The 24,554-nt window shown below is 34.7% G+C and overlaps 1 protein-coding gene across 1 annotated transcript; it reads right to left on the minus strand.

Moving 5' to 3' along the window:
• Window positions 1-1,039: 1,039 nt before the first annotated feature.
• LOC116779169 (uncharacterized) lies at window positions 1,040-16,604 on the minus strand. The gene is made up of 6 exons (XM_061529834.1): window positions 16,166-16,604; window positions 15,710-15,877; window positions 15,076-15,634; window positions 2,182-2,309; window positions 1,534-1,675; window positions 1,040-1,390 (listed from the first exon to the last, which is right to left on the minus strand). Exons 1-6 carry the CDS (start codon window positions 16,448-16,450, stop codon window positions 1,194-1,196), a joined length of 1,479 nt encoding a protein of 492 aa, XP_061385818.1. The 5' UTR covers window positions 16,451-16,604; the 3' UTR covers window positions 1,040-1,193.
• Between the last annotated feature and the right edge of the window lie 7,950 nt (window positions 16,605-24,554).

Raw genomic sequence — 24,554 nt, forward strand, 5'->3', positions numbered from 1 at the left:
ACGCATTGAGATAGAATTTTAGCAATGCTGGGGACCAATCATGGATTTTACTTGAAGGAGGAACATGAAAGCTATCATTAATCTAAACATACTTTAGATATTATACATAAATATCCTTTAACAATAATTAAAGCAGAAAAAATTTCTTAAAGTTATTGAACGAAATTCCCGCCCGAACAACAGCTCGTCGAAGAGCAAAGTCGTATCAGTGATTTGAAGAGCTATAAGTAACTATGAATAAGTAACAATTTATAACGTAAAAAATTCAGGCCGTCGTTTCGAACAAGATGAAGTTTAGCCAGAATCCTTGATTGCTTATTTTCCATGTATGTATAATAAAACAATCATACGTTACACTAAACAACGGGTAATATTGAGAAACCGAACAATTTCGTCCCTTTTAGACGTATGTATATAAAGACGAGTAATAAAATTAAACTTGATAATAATTTGTTTGTGACAAAGACAAAAAGATACTCTCATGTTTGATGACTTTGACCTTTACGTAACGATATTTAAGAAAATTGATCCTATTGTAACACACGCTTTAATTGATTTTTCGAGAGAGAGAGTACCTAATATTTTATTGTTCCTCTTATTATGGCAAATAATAGTAAAATATTATCTCATATATTATTTGGTGAAGTCTTAAAAAGTTGCAGTAAATATTGAAAAACATTATTAGTTCTTGTGCGAATTCCAACCATAATTATTTGAATGACTAATCTAAATAAATTCTTTTAAAAGGGGGGTAACTTCATATAGTACTGAATGTCAAGGTGGTGGATTGTTAGATATTGGTCTTTCTTATAATTAGAGGATTTTGCACCCTTGTTTAAAAACAACAGACTGTCCACTGCCTATTGATCCAGGCCAACGCTTACGGAAACTGTAGAAGAATATAATTTCCTCTTTCGATCTCAACACCTGTTACCGAGACATTAGCCCTATTTCTGAAGAAAATTTCACTGTAGTTCCGTTTTGTTAATGTGGTAAAAAGATAATGTTTGTTATTAATACATTAAACTAAAAAAGAAAATCAAATGACAAATATTTTATTCAAAAAATAGAAACGCTCTTTAGTTATAAATTATAAAAATTAAAAATAAAAACCTATTTTTATCTTGTAAAAAGTAAGAAAACAAATGACTTCACTAAAAATGCTGAAAGGTTTCCAAAATGTTATTAAATTATTAAACCTCCGGAATTCTCTCCGGATATCGTCCGGGTATGTAATTCGGATTATTAGGATTATACTCCCATATCAGATACTCTGGCTCATTGAGGTACAGCGGTGGAATTTCATCACTCGTCTCTGTCTCTTGGCCTATTAGCTTTTTATTTCTCTCCAAAAGCTCGTTCACTCTCGCCTGCGTCTCATCAGAAATGTCTAGAATGATTTTCACGAGGTATCGTTGAGGTACGTATCATTGAATTTTATATCCACCACAATATAGTAATCATAAAATAAGTGAACCGAATACATTTCTAATACATTATAAACTAAAGACAAATTTACCACGTCATACTTACGTGTACAACGCAGATCAATTCTCAAAATTTTTTTATTTACTTCCAAAACACGTATCAGAGTATTCTCTGCCTCGCCAGATAAATCATTGGCAGCCATATCCAATCTAGTCAAACCACGGTTGAGACTTAGTAAACCGGCCATCTGAAAAAAAAAACGAATCTTTGTACATCAAAAGCAAACTTAATCTGTAATACTATGTTAACTTCGAATTTTTAATTATATACAAAAATCAGAAACACTCTTCAAGTTCATAACATTTTCAGTTTTATTGACGGCAAAGGGAGCTTTTACATTAAATTTGTGTTATAGTGGTTATAGCAGACAATACCTGTAAACTAATGGATTAAAATTTGATCATGGGGTCACAGAATATATAACGTACATATATAAGTTGTATATTCTGGATAAGGCATCAAATTACTCATTTATTATTAAAATACCGTATTAAAAATAATAAAGACAAAAATGCAAATTTTTGTACTACAAATTAAAAATTCACAACACTTAGTTCCGCATAAGAACAATCTTTATTTATTTAGTACATGCATATATATAAATTCCTACTTACAACAAATAAATCGTGAAATATTTGGGCAGAACAGCCCGTGTCCAGGCATTAACATATGGATGGACTATAAACTGTGTACCTTTTCAGCAGATTTTCCGCGGAATCCGCAAGAATTTACTATTAGAGTCTGAGGTTTCTCCCTACACCTCACAAAAGCGGCCGCAAAGATTGTTGCGCATTCCAAGGACATAGGATTCAAACTGAAATCTTTATAATGAGATCTAAGATTTTCGCGAGTATTCATTTAAATGAAACTAGTATTTTTCGGATTTACTACGCGGATTTTATTATTTAAAAACTACATAATCCCGACGTTTCGGTTACTTTGCAGCAACCGTGATCACGGGCAGACGAGGTGTGAATGTCTGTCAGTTGGTCCTTGTTATTTATCATCTACCGCCATCGATTTCTTAATTTTCTGGCGTACCGCTCTGGATGCCGGCAGAATGCGCTCACGGTGTCTTGAGGTCCTGCGGTGTGGTTTCGGACATGGGATTTTATATTTTTAAGAACGGGGTCCCAGGTGTTTGATAGATTCCAGCCATCTTCTCTATTGAAATTGGGATGTTTTTTAATTTCAATAGCCTCGCGAATTAATCTCGGTATATACTTGTCTTCCCGAGCGAGGATTTGAGGTTTATCAAAACGAATGTAGTGGCCTGGTTTGTCCATTGTGTGTTCACACACTGCTGACTTCGACGCGCGCCTGTTTTTGATGTCTGAGATGTGTTCCTTAACTCTTGTACCGATGCTCCTCTTCGTCTGTCCAATGTATGACAAGCCACAGTCACAGTCGAGTTTGTATACACCCGCTTGTTGTAAAGGAATGTTACTCTTGATTGGTCTCAAGAATTGGCTCACTTTCTTATGTGGTTTGTAAATAGTTTTAATGGAAACCTTCTTCAAGATGTTGCCTATTCTGTCAGTAACTCCCTTCACATATGGTAGTATCGCAGGTTGTCGTTCAACTGTGGGTGGCTTCAGGTGGTTCTTGCGATGCTGGCGAGGCACGGGCAGGTTGTTGATAGTGAGAGCATGTTTTACATGCTGCAGCTCGGCCTCTAGGTGGTCAGCATCACAAAGGTGTTGGGCTCTCTGTAACAAAGATTTGCCAACGGTAGCTAACTGTATAGGGTGGTGGTGCGAGTTACCGTTGAGGTACCTGTCCGTGTGTGTGGGTTTCCTATAAACAGTATGTCCCAAAGTATTGTCAGGATTCCTAATGACAAGTATATCAAGGAAAGCTAAAGAATTATTTGCCTCCAATTCTATAGTAAACTGAATCTTACTATTGATAGAATTAAGATGGTTCAGAAAAGCAGATGTTTTATTTTATTTAATATTGTGAAGGTGTCATCTACATACCGTTTATATATTAAAGGTCTTATAGGAGGAGAGCAAAGGGCTCGCACCTCGAAGTCTTCCATGAATATGTCAGCGACAACGGGGGAAACCGGCGAACCCATTGCAACTCCATCTACTTGTATGTAGAATTCATCCTTCCACATGAGGTAGCCAGATGTTAGGCAATGCTTTAATAGTTCTGCATATTCTATAGGCATATTGTTATCCTTTAACTTACCTCTTACAATCTCAATGCAGTCAAGAACAGGTATACTAGTGAATAATGACTGTACATCGAAACTGACCATACTGTCATTGTCGCTTAATTTTAGGTGTTTTAAATCTTTGACAAATTGGTAGGAATCCTTAACAAATGACTTTGTGTGGCCCCGGAGTGGTGATAATATCTTTGAAAGAAATTTAGCCAGTTTATAAGTTGGTGAGTCAATCTGGCTTACTATTGGGCGTAATGGAACATCTTGTTTATGGATTTTAGGCAACCCATACAATTTTGGAGGTTTTGCACACGATGGTACGAGTGATTTGATATCAAGATTAAGTTTTGAACTGTATTTGTTTATTAAAAATTTTGTTTCTGTTAAAACTTTAGTTGTCGGGTCTTTGTTAACTTTTTATAAATAGAATTATCTGAAAGTATTTCGAGTATTTTATTATCATAATCACTCGTATCCATTATTACGGTCGCGTTCCCTTTATCTGCACGGAGGACAGTCAGGTCTTCATTGTTGCGAAGTTGTTTGAGTGCAACCGATTCCTGACGAGAGATATTTTGTCGAGGCAATTTGCTCCGGCGCAGAACATACGAAACATCCTGCCGGATTGCTTCAGACTCTTCTCTCGTGACATGATTTTTATGAAGACATTCCTCAACGTTACAGATAATGTCTTCGAACGGTAATTTAGATGGCACTGGTGCAAAATTCAATCCTTTTTTAAGGATCTCAACGGTTTCTTTATCTAAAGTTTGTTTTGACAGATTGACAACAGTTACCGATGTTTGTGTTGCCCGACTTAAATTAATATTATAATTATTGCCATTACTATTACAACTTTTAATTTTTTCCGTTAATTTTTTAAATTTATTAATTTTATTATTTTTCAATTGATTATACGTGAATTGTTCACGTTTATTAATAATATCAAAACATTTTTGCCAATCTGTCTTTGACAAACATTTTTCGATTTCGTAACTCAGAACATCAATTTCAAAATCTAACTGCCGTGCATCCGACCGATGTTGTCTAATAAGATGACAAAGTAACCGTTTACTTGCCTGATGGAGTATCCTGCCGCTATGTTTGATGTCTTTTTTTGGTGATATTTTGACACATGTTGGTATGATGTCGTGATCCCGGCATCTCTTGAGGAAATTCAAGGATGGTAATAGTTTGGCTTTCTTCGTCTTGAGGTACTCCAACCGGCGTATTCTATTTGCGATATCCAGTCCGTACTGGTTCACATAATGAGATCTAAGATTTTCGCGAGTATTCATTTAAATGAAACTAGTATTTTTCGGATTTACTACGCGGATTTTATTATTTAAAAACTACATAATCCCGACGTTTCGGTTACTTTGCAGCAACCGTGATCACGGGCAGACGAGGTGTGAATGTCTGTCAGTTGGTCCTTGTTATTTATCATCTACCGCCATCGATTTCTTAATTTTCTGGCGTACCGCTCTGGATGCCGGCAGAATGCGCTCACGGTGTCTTGAGGTCCTGCGGTGTGGTTTCGGACATGGGATTTTATATTTTTAAGAACGGGGTCCCAGGTGTTTGATAGATTCCAGCCATCTTCTCTATTGAAATTGGGATGTTTTTTAATTTCAATAGCCTCGCGAATTAATCTCGGTATATACTTGTCTTCCCGAGCGAGGATTTGAGGTTTATCAAAACGAATGTAGTGGCCTGGTTTGTCCATTGTGTGTTCACACACTGCTGACTTCGACGCGCGCCTGTTTTTGATGTCTGAGATGTGTTCCTTAACTCTTGTACCGATGCTCCTCTTCGTCTGTCCAATGTATGACAAGCCACAGTCACAGTCGAGTTTGTATACACCCGCTTGTTGTAAAGGAATGTTACTCTTGATTGGTCTCAAGAATTGGCTCACTTTCTTATGTGGTTTGTAAATAGTTTTAATGGAAACCTTCTTCAAGATGTTGCCTATTCTGTCAGTAACTCCCTTCACATATGGTAGTATCGCAGGTTGTCGTTCAACTGTGGGTGGCTTCAGGTGGTTCTTGCGATGCTGGCGAGGCACGGGCAGGTTGTTGATAGTGAGAGCATGTTTTACATGCTGCAGCTCGGCCTCTAGGTGGTCAGCATCACAAAGGTGTTGGGCTCTCTGTAACAAAGATTTGCCAACGGTAGCTAACTGTATAGGGTGGTGGTGCGAGTTACCGTTGAGGTACCTGTCCGTGTGTGTGGGTTTCCTATAAACAGTATGTCCCAAAGTATTGTCAGGATTCCTAATGACAAGTATATCAAGGAAAGCTAAAGAATTATTTGCCTCCAATTCTATAGTAAACTGAATCTTACTATTGATAGAATTAAGATGGTTCAGAAAAGCAGATGTTTTATTTTTATTTAATATTGTGAAGGTGTCATCTACATACCGTTTATATATTAAAGGTCTTATAGGAGGAGAGCAAAGGGCTCGCACCTCGAAGTCTTCCATGAATATGTCAGCGACAACGGGGGAAACCGGCGAACCCATTGCAACTCCATCTACTTGTATGTAGAATTCATCCTTCCACATGAGGTAGCCAGATGTTAGGCAATGCTTTAATAGTTCTGCATATTCTATAGGCATATTGTTATCCTTTAACTTACCTCTTACAATCTCAATGCAGTCAAGAACAGGTATACTAGTGAATAATGACTGTACATCGAAACTGACCATACTGTCATTGTCGCTTAATTTTAGGTGTTTTAAATCTTTGACAAATTGGTAGGAATCCTTAACAAATGACTTTGTGTGGCCCCGGAGTGGTGATAATATCTTTGAAAGAAATTTAGCCAGTTTATAAGTTGGTGAGTCAATCTGGCTTACTATTGGGCGTAATGGAACATCTTGTTTATGGATTTTAGGCAACCCATACAATTTTGGAGGTTTTGCACACGATGGTACGATGGATGTCATACATTGGACAGACGAAGAGGAGCATCGGTACAAGAGTTAAGGAACACATCTCAGACATCAAAAACAGGCGCGCGTCGAAGTCAGCAGTGTGTGAACACACAATGGACAAACCAGGCCACTACATTCGTTTTGATAAACCTCAAATCCTCGCTCGGGAAGACAAGTATATACCGAGATTAATTCGCGAGGCTATTGAAATTAAAAAACATCCCAATTTCAATAGAGAAGATGGCTGGAATCTATCAAACACCTGGGACCCCGTTCTTAAAAATATAAAATCCCATGTCCGAAACCACACCGCAGGACCTCAAGACACCGTGAGCGCATTCTGCCGGCATCCAGAGCGGTACGCCAGAAAATTAAGAAATCGATGGCGGTAGATGATAAATAACAAGGACCAACTGACAGACATTCACACCTCGTCTGCCCGTGATCACGGTTGCTGCAAAGTAACCGAAACGTCGGGATTATGTAGTTTTTAAATAATAAAATCCGCGTAGTAAATCCGAAAAATACTAGTTTCATTTAAATGAATACTCGCGAAAATCTTAGATCTCATTATGTGAACCAGTACGGACTGGATATCGCAAATAGAATACGCCGGTTGGAGTACCTCAAGACGAAGAAAGCCAAACTATTACCATCCTTGAATTTCCTCAAGAGATGCCGGGATCACGACATCATACCAACATGTGTCAAAATATCACCAAAAAAAGACATCAAACATAGCGGCAGGATACTCCATCAGGCAAGTAAACGGTTACTTTGTCATCTTATTAGACAACATCGGTCGGATGCACGGCAGTTAGATTTTGAAATTGATGTTCTGAGTTACGAAATCGAAAAATGTTTGTCAAAGACAGATTGGCAAAAATGTTTTGATATTATTAATAAACGTGAACAATTCACGTATAATCAATTGAAAAATAATAAAATTAATAAATTTAAAAAATTAACGGAAAAAATTAAAAGTTGTAATAGTAATGGCAATAATTATAATATTAATTTAAGTCGGGCAACACAAACATCGGTAACTGTTGTCAATCTGTCAAAACAAACTTTAGATAAAGAAACCGTTGAGATCCTTAAAAAAGGATTGAATTTTGCACCAGTGCCATCTAAATTACCGTTCGAAGACATTATCTGTAACGTTGAGGAATGTCTTCATAAAAATCATGTCACGAGAGAAGAGTCTGAAGCAATCCGGCAGGATGTTTCGTATGTTCTGCGCCGGAGCAAATTGCCTCGACAAAATATCTCTCGTCAGGAATCGGTTGCACTCAAACAACTTCGCAACAATGAAGACCTGACTGTCCTCCGTGCAGATAAAGGGAACGCGACCGTAATAATGGATACGAGTGATTATGATAATAAAATACTCGAAATACTTTCAGATAATTCTATTTATAAAAAAGTTAACAAAGACCCGACAACTAAAGTTTTAACAGAAACAAAATTTTTAATAAACAAATACAGTTCAAAACTTAATCTTGATATCAAATCACTCGTACCATCGTGTGCAAAACCTCCAAAATTGTATGGGTTGCCTAAAATCCATAAACAAGATGTTCCATTACGCCCAATAGTAAGCCAGATTGACTCACCAACTTATAAACTGGCTAAATTTCTTTCAAAGATATTATCACCACTCCGGGGCCACACAAAGTCATTTGTTAAGGATTCCTACCAATTTGTCAAAGATTTAAAACACCTAAAATTAAGCGACAATGACAGTATGGTCAGTTTCGATGTACAGTCATTATTCACTAGTATACCTGTTCTTGACTGCATTGAGATTGTAAGAGGTAAGTTAAAGGATAACAATATGCCTATAGAATATGCAGAACTATTAAAGCATTGCCTAACATCTGGCTACCTCATGTGGAAGGATGAATTCTACATACAAGTAGATGGAGTTGCAATGGGTTCGCCGGTTTCCCCCGTTGTCGCTGACATATTCATGGAAGACTTCGAGGTGCGAGCCCTTTGCTCTCCTCCTATAAGACCTTTAATATATAAACGGTATGTAGATGACACCTTCACAATATTAAATAAAAATAAAACATCTGCTTTTCTGAACCATCTTAATTCTATCAATAGTAAGATTCAGTTTACTATAGAATTGGAGGCAAATAATTCTTTAGCTTTCCTTGATATACTTGTCATTAGGAATCCTGACAATACTTTGGGACATACTGTTTATAGGAAACCCACACACACGGACAGGTACCTCAACGGTAACTCGCACCACCACCCTATACAGTTAGCTACCGTTGGCAAATCTTTGTTACAGAGAGCCCAACACCTTTGTGATGCTGACCACCTAGAGGCCGAGCTGCAGCATGTAAAACATGCTCTCACTATCAACAACCTGCCCGTGCCTCGCCAGCATCGCAAGAACCACCTGAAGCCACCCACAGTTGAACGACAACCTGCGATACTACCATATGTGAAGGGAGTTACTGACAGAATAGGCAACATCTTGAAGAAGGTTTCCATTAAAACTATTTACAAACCACATAAGAAAGTGAGCCAATTCTTGAGACCAATCAAGAGTAACATTCCTTTACAACAAGCGGGTGTATACAAACTCGACTGTGACTGTGGCTTGTCATACATTGGACAGACGAAGAGGAGCATCGGTACAAGAGTTAAGGAACACATCTCAGACATCAAAAACAGGCGCGCGTCGAAGTCAGCAGTGTGTGAACACACAATGGACAAACCAGGCCACTACATTCGTTTTGATAAACCTCAAATCCTCGCTCGGGAAGACAAGTATATACCGAGATTAATTCGCGAGGCTATTGAAATTAAAAAACATCCCAATTTCAATAGAGAAGATGGCTGGAATCTATCAAACACCTGGGACCCCGTTCTTAAAAATATAAAATCCCATGTCCGAAACCACACCGCAGGACCTCAAGACACCGTGAGCGCATTCTGCCGGCATCCAGAGCGGTACGCCAGAAAATTAAGAAATCGATGGCGGTAGATGATAAATAACAAGGACCAACTGACAGACATTCACACCTCGTCTGCCCGTGATCACGGTTGCTGCAAAGTAACCGAAACGTCGGGATTATGTAGTTTTTAAATAATAAAATCCGCGTAGTAAATCCGAAAAATACTAGTTTCATTTAAATGAATACTCGCGAAAATCTTAGATCTCATTATGTGAACCAGTACGGACTGGATATCGCAAATAGAATACGCCGGTTGGAGTACCTCAAGACGAAGAAAGCCAAACTATTACCATCCTTGAATTTCCTCAAGAGATGCCGGGATCACGACATCATACCAACATGTGTCAAAATATCACCAAAAAAAGACATCAAACATAGCGGCAGGATACTCCATCAGGCAAGTAAACGGTTACTTTGTCATCTTATTAGACAACATCGGTCGGATGCACGGCAGTTAGATTTTGAAATTGATGTTCTGAGTTACGAAATCGAAAAATGTTTGTCAAAGACAGATTGGCAAAAATGTTTTGATATTATTAATAAACGTGAACAATTCACGTATAATCAATTGAAAAATAATAAAATTAATAAATTTAAAAAATTAACGGAAAAAATTAAAAGTTGTAATAGTAATGGCAATAATTATAATATTAATTTAAGTCGGGCAACACAAACATCGGTAACTGTTGTCAATCTGTCAAAACAAACTTTAGATAAAGAAACCGTTGAGATCCTTAAAAAAGGATTGAATTTTGCACCAGTGCCATCTAAATTACCGTTCGAAGACATTATCTGTAACGTTGAGGAATGTCTTCATAAAAATCATGTCACGAGAGAAGAGTCTGAAGCAATCCGGCAGGATGTTTCGTATGTTCTGCGCCGGAGCAAATTGCCTCGACAAAATATCTCTCGTCAGGAATCGGTTGCACTCAAACAACTTCGCAACAATGAAGACCTGACTGTCCTCCGTGCAGATAAAGGGAACGCGACCGTAATAATGGATACGAGTGATTATGATAATAAAATACTCGAAATACTTTCAGATAATTCTATTTATAAAAAAGTTAACAAAGACCCGACAACTAAAGTTTTAACAGAAACAAAATTTTTAATAAACAAATACAGTTCAAAACTTAATCTTGATATCAAATCACTCGTACCATCGTGTGCAAAACCTCCAAAATTGTATGGGTTGCCTAAAATCCATAAACAAGATGTTCCATTACGCCCAATAGTAAGCCAGATTGACTCACCAACTTATAAACTGGCTAAATTTCTTTCAAAGATATTATCACCACTCCGGGGCCACACAAAGTCATTTGTTAAGGATTCCTACCAATTTGTCAAAGATTTAAAACACCTAAAATTAAGCGACAATGACAGTATGGTCAGTTTCGATGTACAGTCATTATTCACTAGTATACCTGTTCTTGACTGCATTGAGATTGTAAGAGGTAAGTTAAAGGATAACAATATGCCTATAGAATATGCAGAACTATTAAAGCATTGCCTAACATCTGGCTACCTCATGTGGAAGGATGAATTCTACATACAAGTAGATGGAGTTGCAATGGGTTCGCCGGTTTCCCCCGTTGTCGCTGACATATTCATGGAAGACTTCGAGGTGCGAGCCCTTTGCTCTCCTCCTATAAGACCTTTAATATATAAACGGTATGTAGATGACACCTTCACAATATTAAATAAAAATAAAACATCTGCTTTTCTGAACCATCTTAATTCTATCAATAGTAAGATTCAGTTTACTATAGAATTGGAGGCAAATAATTCTTTAGCTTTCCTTGATATACTTGTCATTAGGAATCCTGACAATACTTTGGGACATACTGTTTATAGGAAACCCACACACACGGACAGGTACCTCAACGGTAACTCGCACCACCACCCTATACAGTTAGCTACCGTTGGCAAATCTTTGTTACAGAGAGCCCAACACCTTTGTGATGCTGACCACCTAGAGGCCGAGCTGCAGCATGTAAAACATGCTCTCACTATCAACAACCTGCCCGTGCCTCGCCAGCATCGCAAGAACCACCTGAAGCCACCCACAGTTGAACGACAACCTGCGATACTACCATATGTGAAGGGAGTTACTGACAGAATAGGCAACATCTTGAAGAAGGTTTCCATTAAAACTATTTACAAACCACATAAGAAAGTGAGCCAATTCTTGAGACCAATCAAGAGTAACATTCCTTTACAACAAGCGGGTGTATACAAACTCGACTGTGACTGTGGCTTGTCATACATTGGACAGACGAAGAGGAGCATCGGTACAAGAGTTAAGGAACACATCTCAGACATCAAAAACAGGCGCGCGTCGAAGTCAGCAGTGTGTGAACACACAATGGACAAACCAGGCCACTACATTCGTTTTGATAAACCTCAAATCCTCGCTCGGGAAGACAAGTATATACCGAGATTAATTCGCGAGGCTATTGAAATTAAAAAACATCCCAATTTCAATAGAGAAGATGGCTGGAATCTATCAAACACCTGGGACCCCGTTCTTAAAAATATAAAATCCCATGTCCGAAACCACACCGCAGGACCTCAAGACACCGTGAGCGCATTCTGCCGGCATCCAGAGCGGTACGCCAGAAAATTAAGAAATCGATGGCGGTAGATGATAAATAACAAGGACCAACTGACAGACATTCACACCTCGTCTGCCCGTGATCACGGTTGCTGCAAAGTAACCGAAACGTCGGGATTATGTAGTTTTTAAATAATAAAATCCGCGTAGTAAATCCGAAAAATACTAGTTTCATTTAAATGAATACTCGCGAAAATCTTAGATCTCATTATGTGAACCAGTACGGACTGGATATCGCAAATAGAATACGCCGGTTGGAGTACCTCAAGACGAAGAAAGCCAAACTATTACCATCCTTGAATTTCCTCAAGAGATGCCGGGATCACGACATCATACCAACATGTGTCAAAATATCACCAAAAAAAGACATCAAACATAGCGGCAGGATACTCCATCAGGCAAGTAAACGGTTACTTTGTCATCTTATTAGACAACATCGGTCGGATGCACGGCAGTTAGATTTTGAAATTGATGTTCTGAGTTACGAAATCGAAAAATGTTTGTCAAAGACAGATTGGCAAAAATGTTTTGATATTATTAATAAACGTGAACAATTCACGTATAATCAATTGAAAAATAATAAAATTAATAAATTTAAAAAATTAACGGAAAAAATTAAAAGTTGTAATAGTAATGGCAATAATTATAATATTAATTTAAGTCGGGCAACACAAACATCGGTAACTGTTGTCAATCTGTCAAAACAAACTTTAGATAAAGAAACCGTTGAGATCCTTAAAAAAGGATTGAATTTTGCACCAGTGCCATCTAAATTACCGTTCGAAGACATTATCTGTAACGTTGAGGAATGTCTTCATAAAAATCATGTCACGAGAGAAGAGTCTGAAGCAATCCGGCAGGATGTTTCGTATGTTCTGCGCCGGAGCAAATTGCCTCGACAAAATATCTCTCGTCAGGAATCGGTTGCACTCAAACAACTTCGCAACAATGAAGACCTGACTGTCCTCCGTGCAGATAAAGGGAACGCGACCGTAATAATGGATACGAGTGATTATGATAATAAAATACTCGAAATACTTTCAGATAATTCTATTTATAAAAAAGTTAACAAAGACCCGACAACTAAAGTTTTAACAGAAACAAAATTTTAATAAACAAATACAGTTCAAAACTTAATCTTGATATCAAATCACTCGTACCATCGTGTGCAAAACCTCCAAAATTGTATGGGTTGCCTAAAATCCATAAACAAGATGTTCCATTACGCCCAATAGTAAGCCAGATTGACTCACCAACTTATAAACTGGCTAAATTTCTTTCAAAGATATTATCACCACTCCGGGGCCACACAAAGTCATTTGTTAAGGATTCCTACCAATTTGTCAAAGATTTAAAACACCTAAAATTAAGCGACAATGACAGTATGGTCAGTTTCGATGTACAGTCATTATTCACTAGTATACCTGTTCTTGACTGCATTGAGATTGTAAGAGGTAAGTTAAAGGATAACAATATGCCTATAGAATATGCAGAACTATTAAAGCATTGCCTAACATCTGGCTACCTCATGTGGAAGGATGAATTCTACATACAAGTAGATGGAGTTGCAATGGGTTCGCCGGTTTCCCCCGTTGTCGCTGACATATTCATGGAAGACTTCGAGGTGCGAGCCCTTTGCTCTCCTCCTATAAGACCTTTAATATATAAACGGTATGTAGATGACACCTTCACAATATTAAATAAAAATAAAACATCTGCTTTTCTGAACCATCTTAATTCTATCAATAGTAAGATTCAGTTTACTATAGAATTGGAGGCAAATAATTCTTTAGCTTTCCTTGATATACTTGTCATTAGGAATCCTGACAATACTTTGGGACATACTGTTTATAGGAAACCCACACACACGGACAGGTACCTCAACGGTAACTCGCACCACCACCCTATACAGTTAGCTACCGTTGGCAAATCTTTGTTACAGAGAGCCCAACACCTTTGTGATGCTGACCACCTAGAGGCCGAGCTGCAGCATGTAAAACATGCTCTCACTATCAACAACCTGCCCGTGCCTCGCCAGCATCGCAAGAACCACCTGAAGCCACCCACAGTTGAACGACAACCTGCGATACTACCATATGTGAAGGGAGTTACTGACAGAATAGGCAACATCTTGAAGAAGGTTTCCATTAAAACTATTTACAAACCACATAAGAAAGTGAGCCAATTCTTGAGACCAATCAAGAGTAACATTCCTTTACAACAAGCGGGTGTATACAAACTCGACTGTGACTGTGGCTTGTCATACATTGGACAGACGAAGAGGAGCATCGGTACAAGAGTTAAGGAACACATCTCAGACATCAAAAACAGGCGCGCGTCGAAGTCAGCAGTGTGTGAACACACAATGGACAAACCAGGCCACTACATTCGTTTTGATAAACCTCAAATCCTCGCTCGGGAAGACAAGTATATACCGAGATTAATTCGCGAGGCTATTGAAATTAAAAAACATCCCAATTTCAATAGAGAAGATGGCTGGAATCTATCAAACACCTGGGACCCCGTTCTTAAAAATATAAAATCCCATGTCCGAAACCACACCGCAGGACCTCAAGACACCGTGAGCGCATTCTGCCGGCATCCAGAGCGGTACGCCAGAAAATTAAGAAATCGATGGCGGTAGATGATAAATAACAAGGACCAACTGACAGACATTCACACCTCGTCTGCCCGTGATCACGGTTGCTGCAAAGTAACCGAAACGTCGGGATTATGTAGTTTTTAAATAATAAAATCCGCGTAGTAAATCCGAAAAATACTAGTTTCATTTAACTGAAATCTTTATGTCAAATGATGTATGAACCTAAGTTAATATGGACTTCAGATTACATTAAGCTTAATCCTAAATATACCAATACTTTTTTACCCAGCAATTCAATAGGAGCAGCTGGCTTCATCTGTAGAGCGTAGGCAATACCTTGAACGCCAGCTTCTTTGAATCTGTTGTTAGCTATTCTAACTCGCCTCACGTTTTTATGTATGAAAATAAATCCCCCTAAAGCCTTCATACCATAATCTCCAATCTTGCAGTGATTAAAGTCTAATTCTTCGATTGTTTCCTTTTTCACGAGGTTTTGTAATATTACTTTTACTTTGGAACAGTCCAAATTACTCCGGTTAATACGAAAAGTTGCTAGATGATTTAAATATTCGAGTCCTCTGCACATAGACTCACAATCTGCTATAGAAAACTCGAAATATCTCGTTAAATAATTGTCCTCAAGATTGTTTATACCAAAAATAAGAGAAATTTCTTTAAGATTGTATAGTCTACAGAGAACTGGTTCTAAAGGGATGTGATCGTAGACTTTAGGCACGCTAAATTCACAAGTGTCTTCAACTAAATGTTCATATGGTATAGATGGTGTAGGCTGTCGCACCATTTGCATTTGATTTAAGCTCAATTCAAATATATATGGACTAACCTAAACAAAATTTGGTAATTAATATGGAGTTGATGAAGGTTTTATTGAGGTGAAAATCTATTTATAAATTAGTACCAATTTTGCTAAAGTGATTGCATCTTCTTCAATAAAGACATCAGGGTTAACATTTTCCAAATAGTCTTGTAGGCAAGCAGATAAAAATTTGCCTTTCCAGAAAGTTACCCCCATTTCCTTGCGCGATGGGAATTTGGAAAAGAATGATCGCTTCCAATATTGTTCATCCTAAAAAAAATGGATCGAATGTACGAAAATTACCGCGACTTGTTTTTTTTTTTTACACAATTTTATAACAAATGTCTTCTTAGATATTATAATCTATAGTTTTGTTATCTCCATATTGTTTTCGCTAAGTGCAGATTTCTACATTATATAAAATACTCTATTACTTTTATAAATGTTTCCAACCTCTTTGGCAATCGCCTTTTTACTTCCAACATCCAGTCATTCATTCACACATTCACCCATATCTACAAATTCTTTTATATCCTGTATTAGTGTATTAAATCTAACCTTTATATACGGTACGCTATACTTAAGGGGTATATCAGCTAGATACAAATCCATAAGAATATCGACATCCTTTTGCAATATTTTCCGCAGCGGATTAATTCTATGAAATACTCTAGAAAGCGAAAGTGCGGCAAAGAATGTGAGAGGCGCTGGAGTGAAGTCGTCATCCCATTCGAAATCTTCCGCTACAATCTTGCGCGGAGCTTCCCCCGGGGAGGATTTCATGGTTTGCCATGTGCTATAGGCCTCCCGCGTATTCAATGACACAACATATGGGATTTTCATTTTCTAACCTTTCTATTTTCTCTTTAAATATATTTTTTATAGTTTTGTCAAATTCGATGAACATTCAGGTATATGAAAATATTATGTACGTCATTTTGACGTCAATGTGAATGGCACGTTTTTTGTGATATCATAAACACATTATCATATCCTCCAAAAAAGGTTTAACGGATTTTAACTCTTTCCACATCATAGATAATTTAGATCTGAGTTGTATTTAATTTATTGTTTACTTACGTTTTTGGACGTGTTTGTATAACCACTGAAGACTTCACAGACAAGAGGAAAAATTACAAAGCTCTAAGTAGTATTAAAGAATATTGTAATAAGTTTTTTACTTTACGTTTATTTTATTTTAAACTTTGTTTTGTAAGCAATATAGCTCATTATGAAACAGAATAATAGTGAATGCTTGGTGTGAGTAGATCCATGAAAGTACACCCAAGTTCGGGTATTTCCGTGCTGTCTCGGTAGAGATCGGTTCAAAACAATGTTCACTCACTTTGCCGGCCAGTGACTGTTTGGCTTGAGAGATATATAGTGCAACCATAATATTATTATTTTATCAGTTGCCGCGCTTCAGATAGTTTGGTTATATTATTGAATAACTACCTTTAAAATAAAGACGTCGTTCTAGTTGTTGACAGTGATAATAAGTTATTATAAGTATGGATCCATCTAATAAAACATCAGCAAAAAATCAAAACACAAATCAAGTTGCAAACTATAGCCCATGGAATTTATTATTTAGTACAAGACCAAGAACGGAAAGTGAAACCAGCAGTTCTTCAACATCAAGTGGATATCAGGCTGGTAAGAAATTTACAAGTATCTTTAAAAAATTTTGCATTTTCAAAATTTAAGGCTAACGTTAAGTCTAACAAGACTTGTTGACCTTATAAAAGCTGATTGTTGACTTATCTGAATCCAATACAAAAGTCCAAGGCTACCTAATATTTTTCCTTAAAAAAGATATAATTATCCTAGTAAATATTTGTATAAAGTCGTTTTCAAGCATCTATTTTCTTTTTATATTTTCACCCAAGTTGAAGAGTTCCAATTTCTCACATCACTTCAGAACATATTACTTTATAATGAAAGTCTTTCTTGTATATAGTGGCACGCATACAAGTGGTATTAAAAATGCCTACATTGTACAATATTACTTCATTATTTTACTATAAGAAAAAAACAGTAATTGAGTTTTTTTATTTATTCCCTGTTATTACTTAATATATGTACACTTTTAGAGTTAATTGTAAAAAATGACGTATAATATGAACGGTCCTAATACGGTGTATGGCTTATTCAGTCTTAAAAACTGACGTGATTGGCGTCACGTCATAACAAAGGCAAAAATGTACCTATTCAATATTTTTCAATACCACAGACTAAAATTGTAAAAATAATAAAAGAAAATAAGTAGTAAGTAAGAAATCAACCTCAAAAATATAGTAAGGATATTTTAAAGAACGATTTCTTTTAATGAAATTTATTTAAAATACAAAGGAATATCTCATATTTTCAAGACTTGTTTATTTAAATTTAATATTTAATTTACATATTTCAGGAACACATTTTGGTACACTCCAAAGACAACAGAGTAAAAGCAACGAAGAGTATTTGTGGATGATGTGAGTATCCAAAATTAACCTAATGCAATTGACGCAATTTTATCCAGTATAAAAATAAATCTAAACTTTACTGAATAGAATAATGCTGTTTAATGACTTGAAAGTAGATTTGAAACATTTGTGTCAAACACTTATTTGCAATAACTATAGCCTTTATAAAATGGCCAAAACTAGGGAACATTGATGATTGTTGTTTGTAACAAAGAAGAACATAATATTTCCTGTACATTTACGTGTCTCGACTTTTTTGAACTGACAGGGCAATCTTGAAATTTGCATTTGAAATTGATGGTCATTCTCATAAAAATTTGATAGTTATGTGTTATAAGAAACTTTATAAAATAAAAGCCATGATATTATCTGTTCTAGACGTTACTCATACTTTAGGACATTATGAATATTTTATATTAACAAGTAATAAAGCGGGAAAATTTTATAGTTTTAAAACACAAAAATGATGTTTGTCTTTAATTGAAAATCTTATCCAGAGTACAAATCCTTATCTGTATATATATAAAATTTAGTTTTACACAGCTTTAGATATATAAAACATATTGTTTTTCGTTACCCACGTCAGGTTCATAGATAATTTTAATAAAACAATTTAAAAGTAGTTCCGTGATATGATAGAGAAACGTCATATTCACTTTTGAAATCTTATACATAGAAGTAAACTCTAATGCCGTTTGTCTATGAAAGTATAATTAGAAGATTAAATTTAAAAAATCTATTTAGTACTATTCACTCAATATGGACATCCCATCTTTTTAATTTTTCTAACACCAACAAAAGATTAAATTTTACCTTTATCGGGGTCTATTTTCATTCAACCAAGTAAGGATTAGGCTTTTTAGAACTGGTCTATTGCAAAAGAAGTGTTATAAGCAATAAAGGTGGCTCAAGAAGGTCAACCAGTGTTGACGATGTTGCATTCGAGTTGTACTCGCCATCTCATTCAACACACTAGATTATCGTATGTGGGAAAGAGATAGTCGTAAACTGGGTGGCCCTCGCCTCGGTGTTGAAACCTCGGTTGCGTGCGCCCGCGCCGATCGTTCGCTACCACGCAGTACACAACTTAGACTACACTTGAACAAACTATGTTATGTGTTACACGTTGAAGTGACAGTGATATTGGGAATAGAGCACGTGCTATGTTTAGTTACCTCTGGATAGTTTACTACTGTAAACACACATGCATAGGTTAGAAAAACTTTGTTTTTATATTTTTAAAGCTATTTTTGGTTCCATGTTCTAGCGAGGAGATTTTTTTAATGATATTTTATTCAAATATTATTCTATTGTTCTTTTTGTGCTTATTAATTTTACATGCACAAGTAACAATTACAATTTATTTATCTTTTTCTGACAATGATAAATTCATACGTCATCATCTTTTTGTCATAATAATAATAATTCAACACACTGCTCAAACAATGCCTTTAATATTAAAGCGGAGTTTAATATCTGTTTTTTAAACAATGGATCAAGTGAATCGTTTTATCTTTATGAGTGTCTGTTTATAAATAATGCGACACATATTTTCATTTTATTCAAATATAATTCAGATTTCAGGAACTTATTCTAAATATGCAAGGTTCTTATGTTTCCTGTCAGAAAATTAAATGACCTTGCATGCATTCAGCTTTCTACTTTATCTTAACATAACGCATGTTTTATAAATGAAGTTTCATAACTTTAAAACAGCAACAAAATACAGATATTTCTATAGATTAAGCAACGTCGCTAAGTTACCTAACATCATCGCAGCAATGCTCTACATGCTCTAATTGCATTTGTTTTAAGGTATTGTAAAATTTTTGCGACATTAGAATTTAGAGCCACTTAGGGCTTAATAGAAGTAATTTTCCTTATATGTCCTACGTTTTGATAGCATGCAATTTTAATAAGATGTGAGCCTATCCGCTAAGCGACAAAAAAAGACATATTGCGAAAGGAACCAAGCTCTACCAAGTATATTGACTCGATTGCAGTAAAATCACATGATTAATCAAGAAGATTCTCTTGTGTTCTATCTCAAATTACACGAGAATTGAAATCAGGTTTTGCTTATATTAATTATATAAAATACATACAAGAATATTTTATTGACATATAATCATACGTTCTTTGAATATGATACTATATTTTCATAAATGTAATATAAAATTATTTATGTCGATAAAATTAGAAAAATAAAATACCCCGATTTCAAATATATAAAGTTAGATCTCACTTGACTTTGACTCCGTTGACTCTTCTCCATGTGGTAACTGTACTGATAATGTATCCAATTAAAGAAGCAGATAATCGAAATGTTTATTCATTGTAGTTTTTATTGTTGCTTATTTAAATACATACTGAATATATAAAAAATGAGGAATAAAACGTCAACAAAAAAATATTTTTCGATGAAAACCTTTTTCGTCCCAAAATGCTTGATCTATGAAGCCGGCTTGTACTGGCTATACAGTATCTAAACAACAGAGTATACAGATTAGTTTAATCTATCAATTTGGGTTTAATATTTGTTCAGCTTCAACTATTGTAGAAGCAAGTTTCAAACTCGACCTTATCAGTAACTACGTTGGTGGAGTAACGATAAAATGATACTTCTATACCTGTTATAATGCGGTCAGAATTTATATTTAACCAGCACAGATGATGCTAACACCATATTATTAATGAAAAATATAGGGACTTCTTTAAACTTTTTAGAATTAAACAAGACCTTTGTTATATGAATTTCATGTAAGCTGTAGAGCTGATAGCAATAATACTAAAGGCATTCTCAAATTCACTTTGTTGTCAGTGTTAATACGAGTCGGTTATAATTATATGTAATTTTTAAATTATTATTACTATAACAAAAAGTCTATATATTCCTTAAGTTTGCCTAATCAAAAAAAAAAACTTTTTACGGATTTCTCATAGCACAAATCCTTCTCCGCTTTTCACGTTAATTGAAAGTTTTGTTTTCCGGGAATAAAAATCTACCAAATACTAGTGCGATCTCGTTATTACTATGCCTTCAGTTATTACATTTCTTTTACCAGTTTTCATGAACAAAATAAATATTTGTTTTGTTTTCTTCGATTTGGTTTCAACCGACGCTCAATAAAATTTTTTTTGGCAAAATATTACAATCTATGCATATTTGCCTTTGGGACAAACGATTATTAGGAAGTAACTCCACAGGTTTTTTATTCGTTGGGAGTCTTCTCGTCTGTAAAACTTACCTTTTTTTTTTCATTTTTCATCCGATTCAAAATCTATAATGGTTTTAAAATAATTACAATGGAAACTCAAAATTCAAAATTATATTTGTATATTAGCTTTGACCATCCAAATACAAACATCTTAATACATTTGAAATCGAAAATATATGGCATATCAAAAACTTACAAATATACTTCCTACTGTCAATAGGAACCCGATATCTGACAATTTATTTCATTAATATAATATGTATTATAAAAAAAAATGATTTTTATTATTATATACTTATGTATAAAAAGTTTTTTCTTTGTTTATAGTAAATTCATCGCCGTATCTTTCTTATAATTACTAAATAAAGGTAACCTCGCACAGATCGCATAGCATTTTTATTCTCTATTTTTATATTAAAATTTAAATATGAATACTATACAAAATATATTTTTATATCTTTATATTCGGTATAACCTATTTCAATACTTATGTATTGATTAATAAGTATCAGAGCAATATTTTATGACGATATTTATTAATAGTAAAGCACATTTAAATGTTATACATGATAAAATAGTTAAACTAATAGGAGTCCAATTACTGAAACTCCCAGTGAAAACTCACAAACCTTAATACAAAATGAAACCACTACTGCACCACAATTCTAAAAGATTTCCCTTAAAATCCAGTAAAATTGGTATAGCATTGACTTCGAACGACGTATAATTTAACGGGCCCTGAAGCTATACACAAAATAAAAAATAAGTACGTTTAAATTCCTCTTCCTTATATATTTTTTAAATCGAAACATAATGGAATGGATTGTAAGTCATATTATATCATTAATCAGTGCAAAAAACAAGATTTTTTTTAAACCTTTTAAGTACAAGTTTGGTTAAAAATATGCATAAAAAAACTGTAAGTAACCGTTGTGTTTGGTAACTTTTATTTTATTACTTCATCGTAATCATTGTCACCTTGATATTTTGTATGAATATAACGTACACTTACACGTAGTTTCAATCCTATCCAAACAATAGATAACTCTGGGCTAACTTGAGATCTTGATTGATACAAGTCAAATAACAGAAACGAATTGTTACTTTTTACGTCTTTCAATAAAATTGAGTCCTGAGATAATTTTAAAGGAAATCACGTTCGTAAGTAAATTTAGTTTTAGTGTAAAAAATAGTTAATTAATCAATCATCTCCAAAATCTTCTGCGTGAAAAAAAATTCTACAACTACTTATTCTTATTAATTATTATAACTAATTACTGTTTTATTAACTTTAAATGGCTCGCTAAAGTCTTAGAGCTTTTTAGACTTTCGCGAGTCTAAAGTTTAAATAGCTCTAAGACTTTCGAGCTATTTAGATCTAATTATTATAACTATGTTATTCGAAAAAATAAGGTAGATTATTATAAACATTAATAAATTTATCCCATATACAAAGAGCGTTACACTGCTTTTATCTAATCTAATAATGTACTATTTACAAAACAATTATAGACTCGTTTAGCTTGGGTGAAAATTCTGAAAAAAGCCTTATCTTGTAATAAATCTTTAGTATGTCTCCGGCTTAACTTTAGGACAAGTCCAAATGTCCTGATACAAAATGGAACTACATATTAAATATTTCAGCCAGGAGTCTCCCTAACTAATAAGACTATGGAAGACTAAACCGTTGATAATCATATTGAAAGAAATCAGAATCTTTAAGACTAGGTATGTTCTCTTGTATAACTTTTCTGAATAACCAAAGGAGTAAAATTAAATTTTTAAATACACATTAGTGTTGCCATATTTTGTTTTTAATATAGATATTAATGGTAGACCATTACGTCCGAGTATAAATTGTTTGCTTTACTTTTTGTCTTTGATCATTTAAATAATAAATAAACATAAAATCCATATATCTATAGGTCAATTTGATTAAACAATTATCTTGTTTCTTAGGCCATGTCAAATTATATTTATGTAATTCTGAACTTATGAGATTGGTGCATGAAAGATAAGAAATGTTATAACATTCTTTAAAACATTAGTGTTTTAAATATTTTTCGTGTCATTGTTTAGAATAAAGCTCGTAAAATAAAGGGTTATCTTATTCTGTTTTATATCGTTGTAATAAAATAAGACAAAATATTATTATTTAAGAGTAATAAAACGTTTTAAACACTTATTTTATTGATAATATTTTTCAAAATGCTAAAATACAGTTGATAGTCGATTTAATATGTCGTCTTGACAATTTAGATTTGTAAGTCATAAAGTTTAATATAATAACAGATTTCCGTTGAAAGGGATCATTAAATTTATTTCCTTACGGCTAATGAGACGAAAATATATGACCAGACATTCGTCTTTGACCCTCTGTGAGAATTTTTAACGAGTTCATTTTAATTACTCATCATTACTCATAATAAATCTATTTTTAATTAAAAAAGTTTTTTGTTACACTAACAATTTATATCTTGTGATCCGAAGGTTATGACTGTTTTATCATTTGTTTACAAATACTGTTATATATTTATTTTGCTAACCTTCGTTACATATCAACGTGATCTGTAAACATACAAACTTTAAGTGGCTCCGAATGATAACCGCAGGTGCATGTTACCAATATTTTATTGATGAATTGGTACATTTTATAAATACACTTAATAACATTGAAATAGTTCCGAAGCCCCAAGAAAATAAAAAATATTTAGATACATTTTTTTTTTAATTTTTTCTTCTTCTAATAATTAATTAATTTCATTATTATGGCTATGTAACGTAATATCTGAATCATGATTTTTTTTCCAGATGGCGTTCCTAATACATCGATAACAGTCACAAAAGCTGCAATTTAGTGTTAAACGGTAGTTTGTAGTCAAAAATGAACATTTATGTCACAAGGACTAACATATTTTGGGTATGATGGAACAAACGTTTCTGCCAACATGGTTCCTGGCAGCTTGGTTGGGGACCTGCATACTTTTCAGCCCTTTCGCAATATTTTTCGTCCTGTGCCTTCCTCAAATCCCACTACTAGTCTTAAGAAGGCTCTGCTATATACCATTTGAGTATATTTGAAGACGTCTGCCTTGTAGTTTGTAAATAATGTATAGTTAAATGTAATATAGTTATACAAATATATAATAAATAAGTGAAGCTGTTGACATCGTTTTCATTAGTATTCAAGAATATTTCGTTTGATATAACTGGTTCGATGTAAAACCTATAATTTGCTTACGAAATACCCAAATTAAATTA

The sequence above is a fragment of the Danaus plexippus genome, chromosome 6, assembly GCF_018135715.1.
Source record: "Danaus plexippus chromosome 6, MEX_DaPlex, whole genome shotgun sequence".
Taxonomy (NCBI): domain Eukaryota; kingdom Metazoa; phylum Arthropoda; class Insecta; order Lepidoptera; family Nymphalidae; genus Danaus; species Danaus plexippus.

Excerpts from the sequence above, each read along its gene's own strand:
- LOC116779169 (XM_061529834.1), bottom strand. The coding sequence starts at position 16,450 with ATGAAAATCCCATATGTTGTGTCATTGAATACGCGGGAGGCCTATAGC. Across the intron at positions 15,878-16,165 it reads ATAGCGTACCGTATATAAAG|GATGAACAATATTGGAAGCG; the intron begins GTTAGATTTAAT and ends CATTTTTTTTAG. Across the intron at positions 15,635-15,709 it reads CAATCACTTTAGCAAAATTG|GTTAGTCCATATATATTTGA; the intron begins GTACTAATTTAT and ends AATTTTGTTTAG.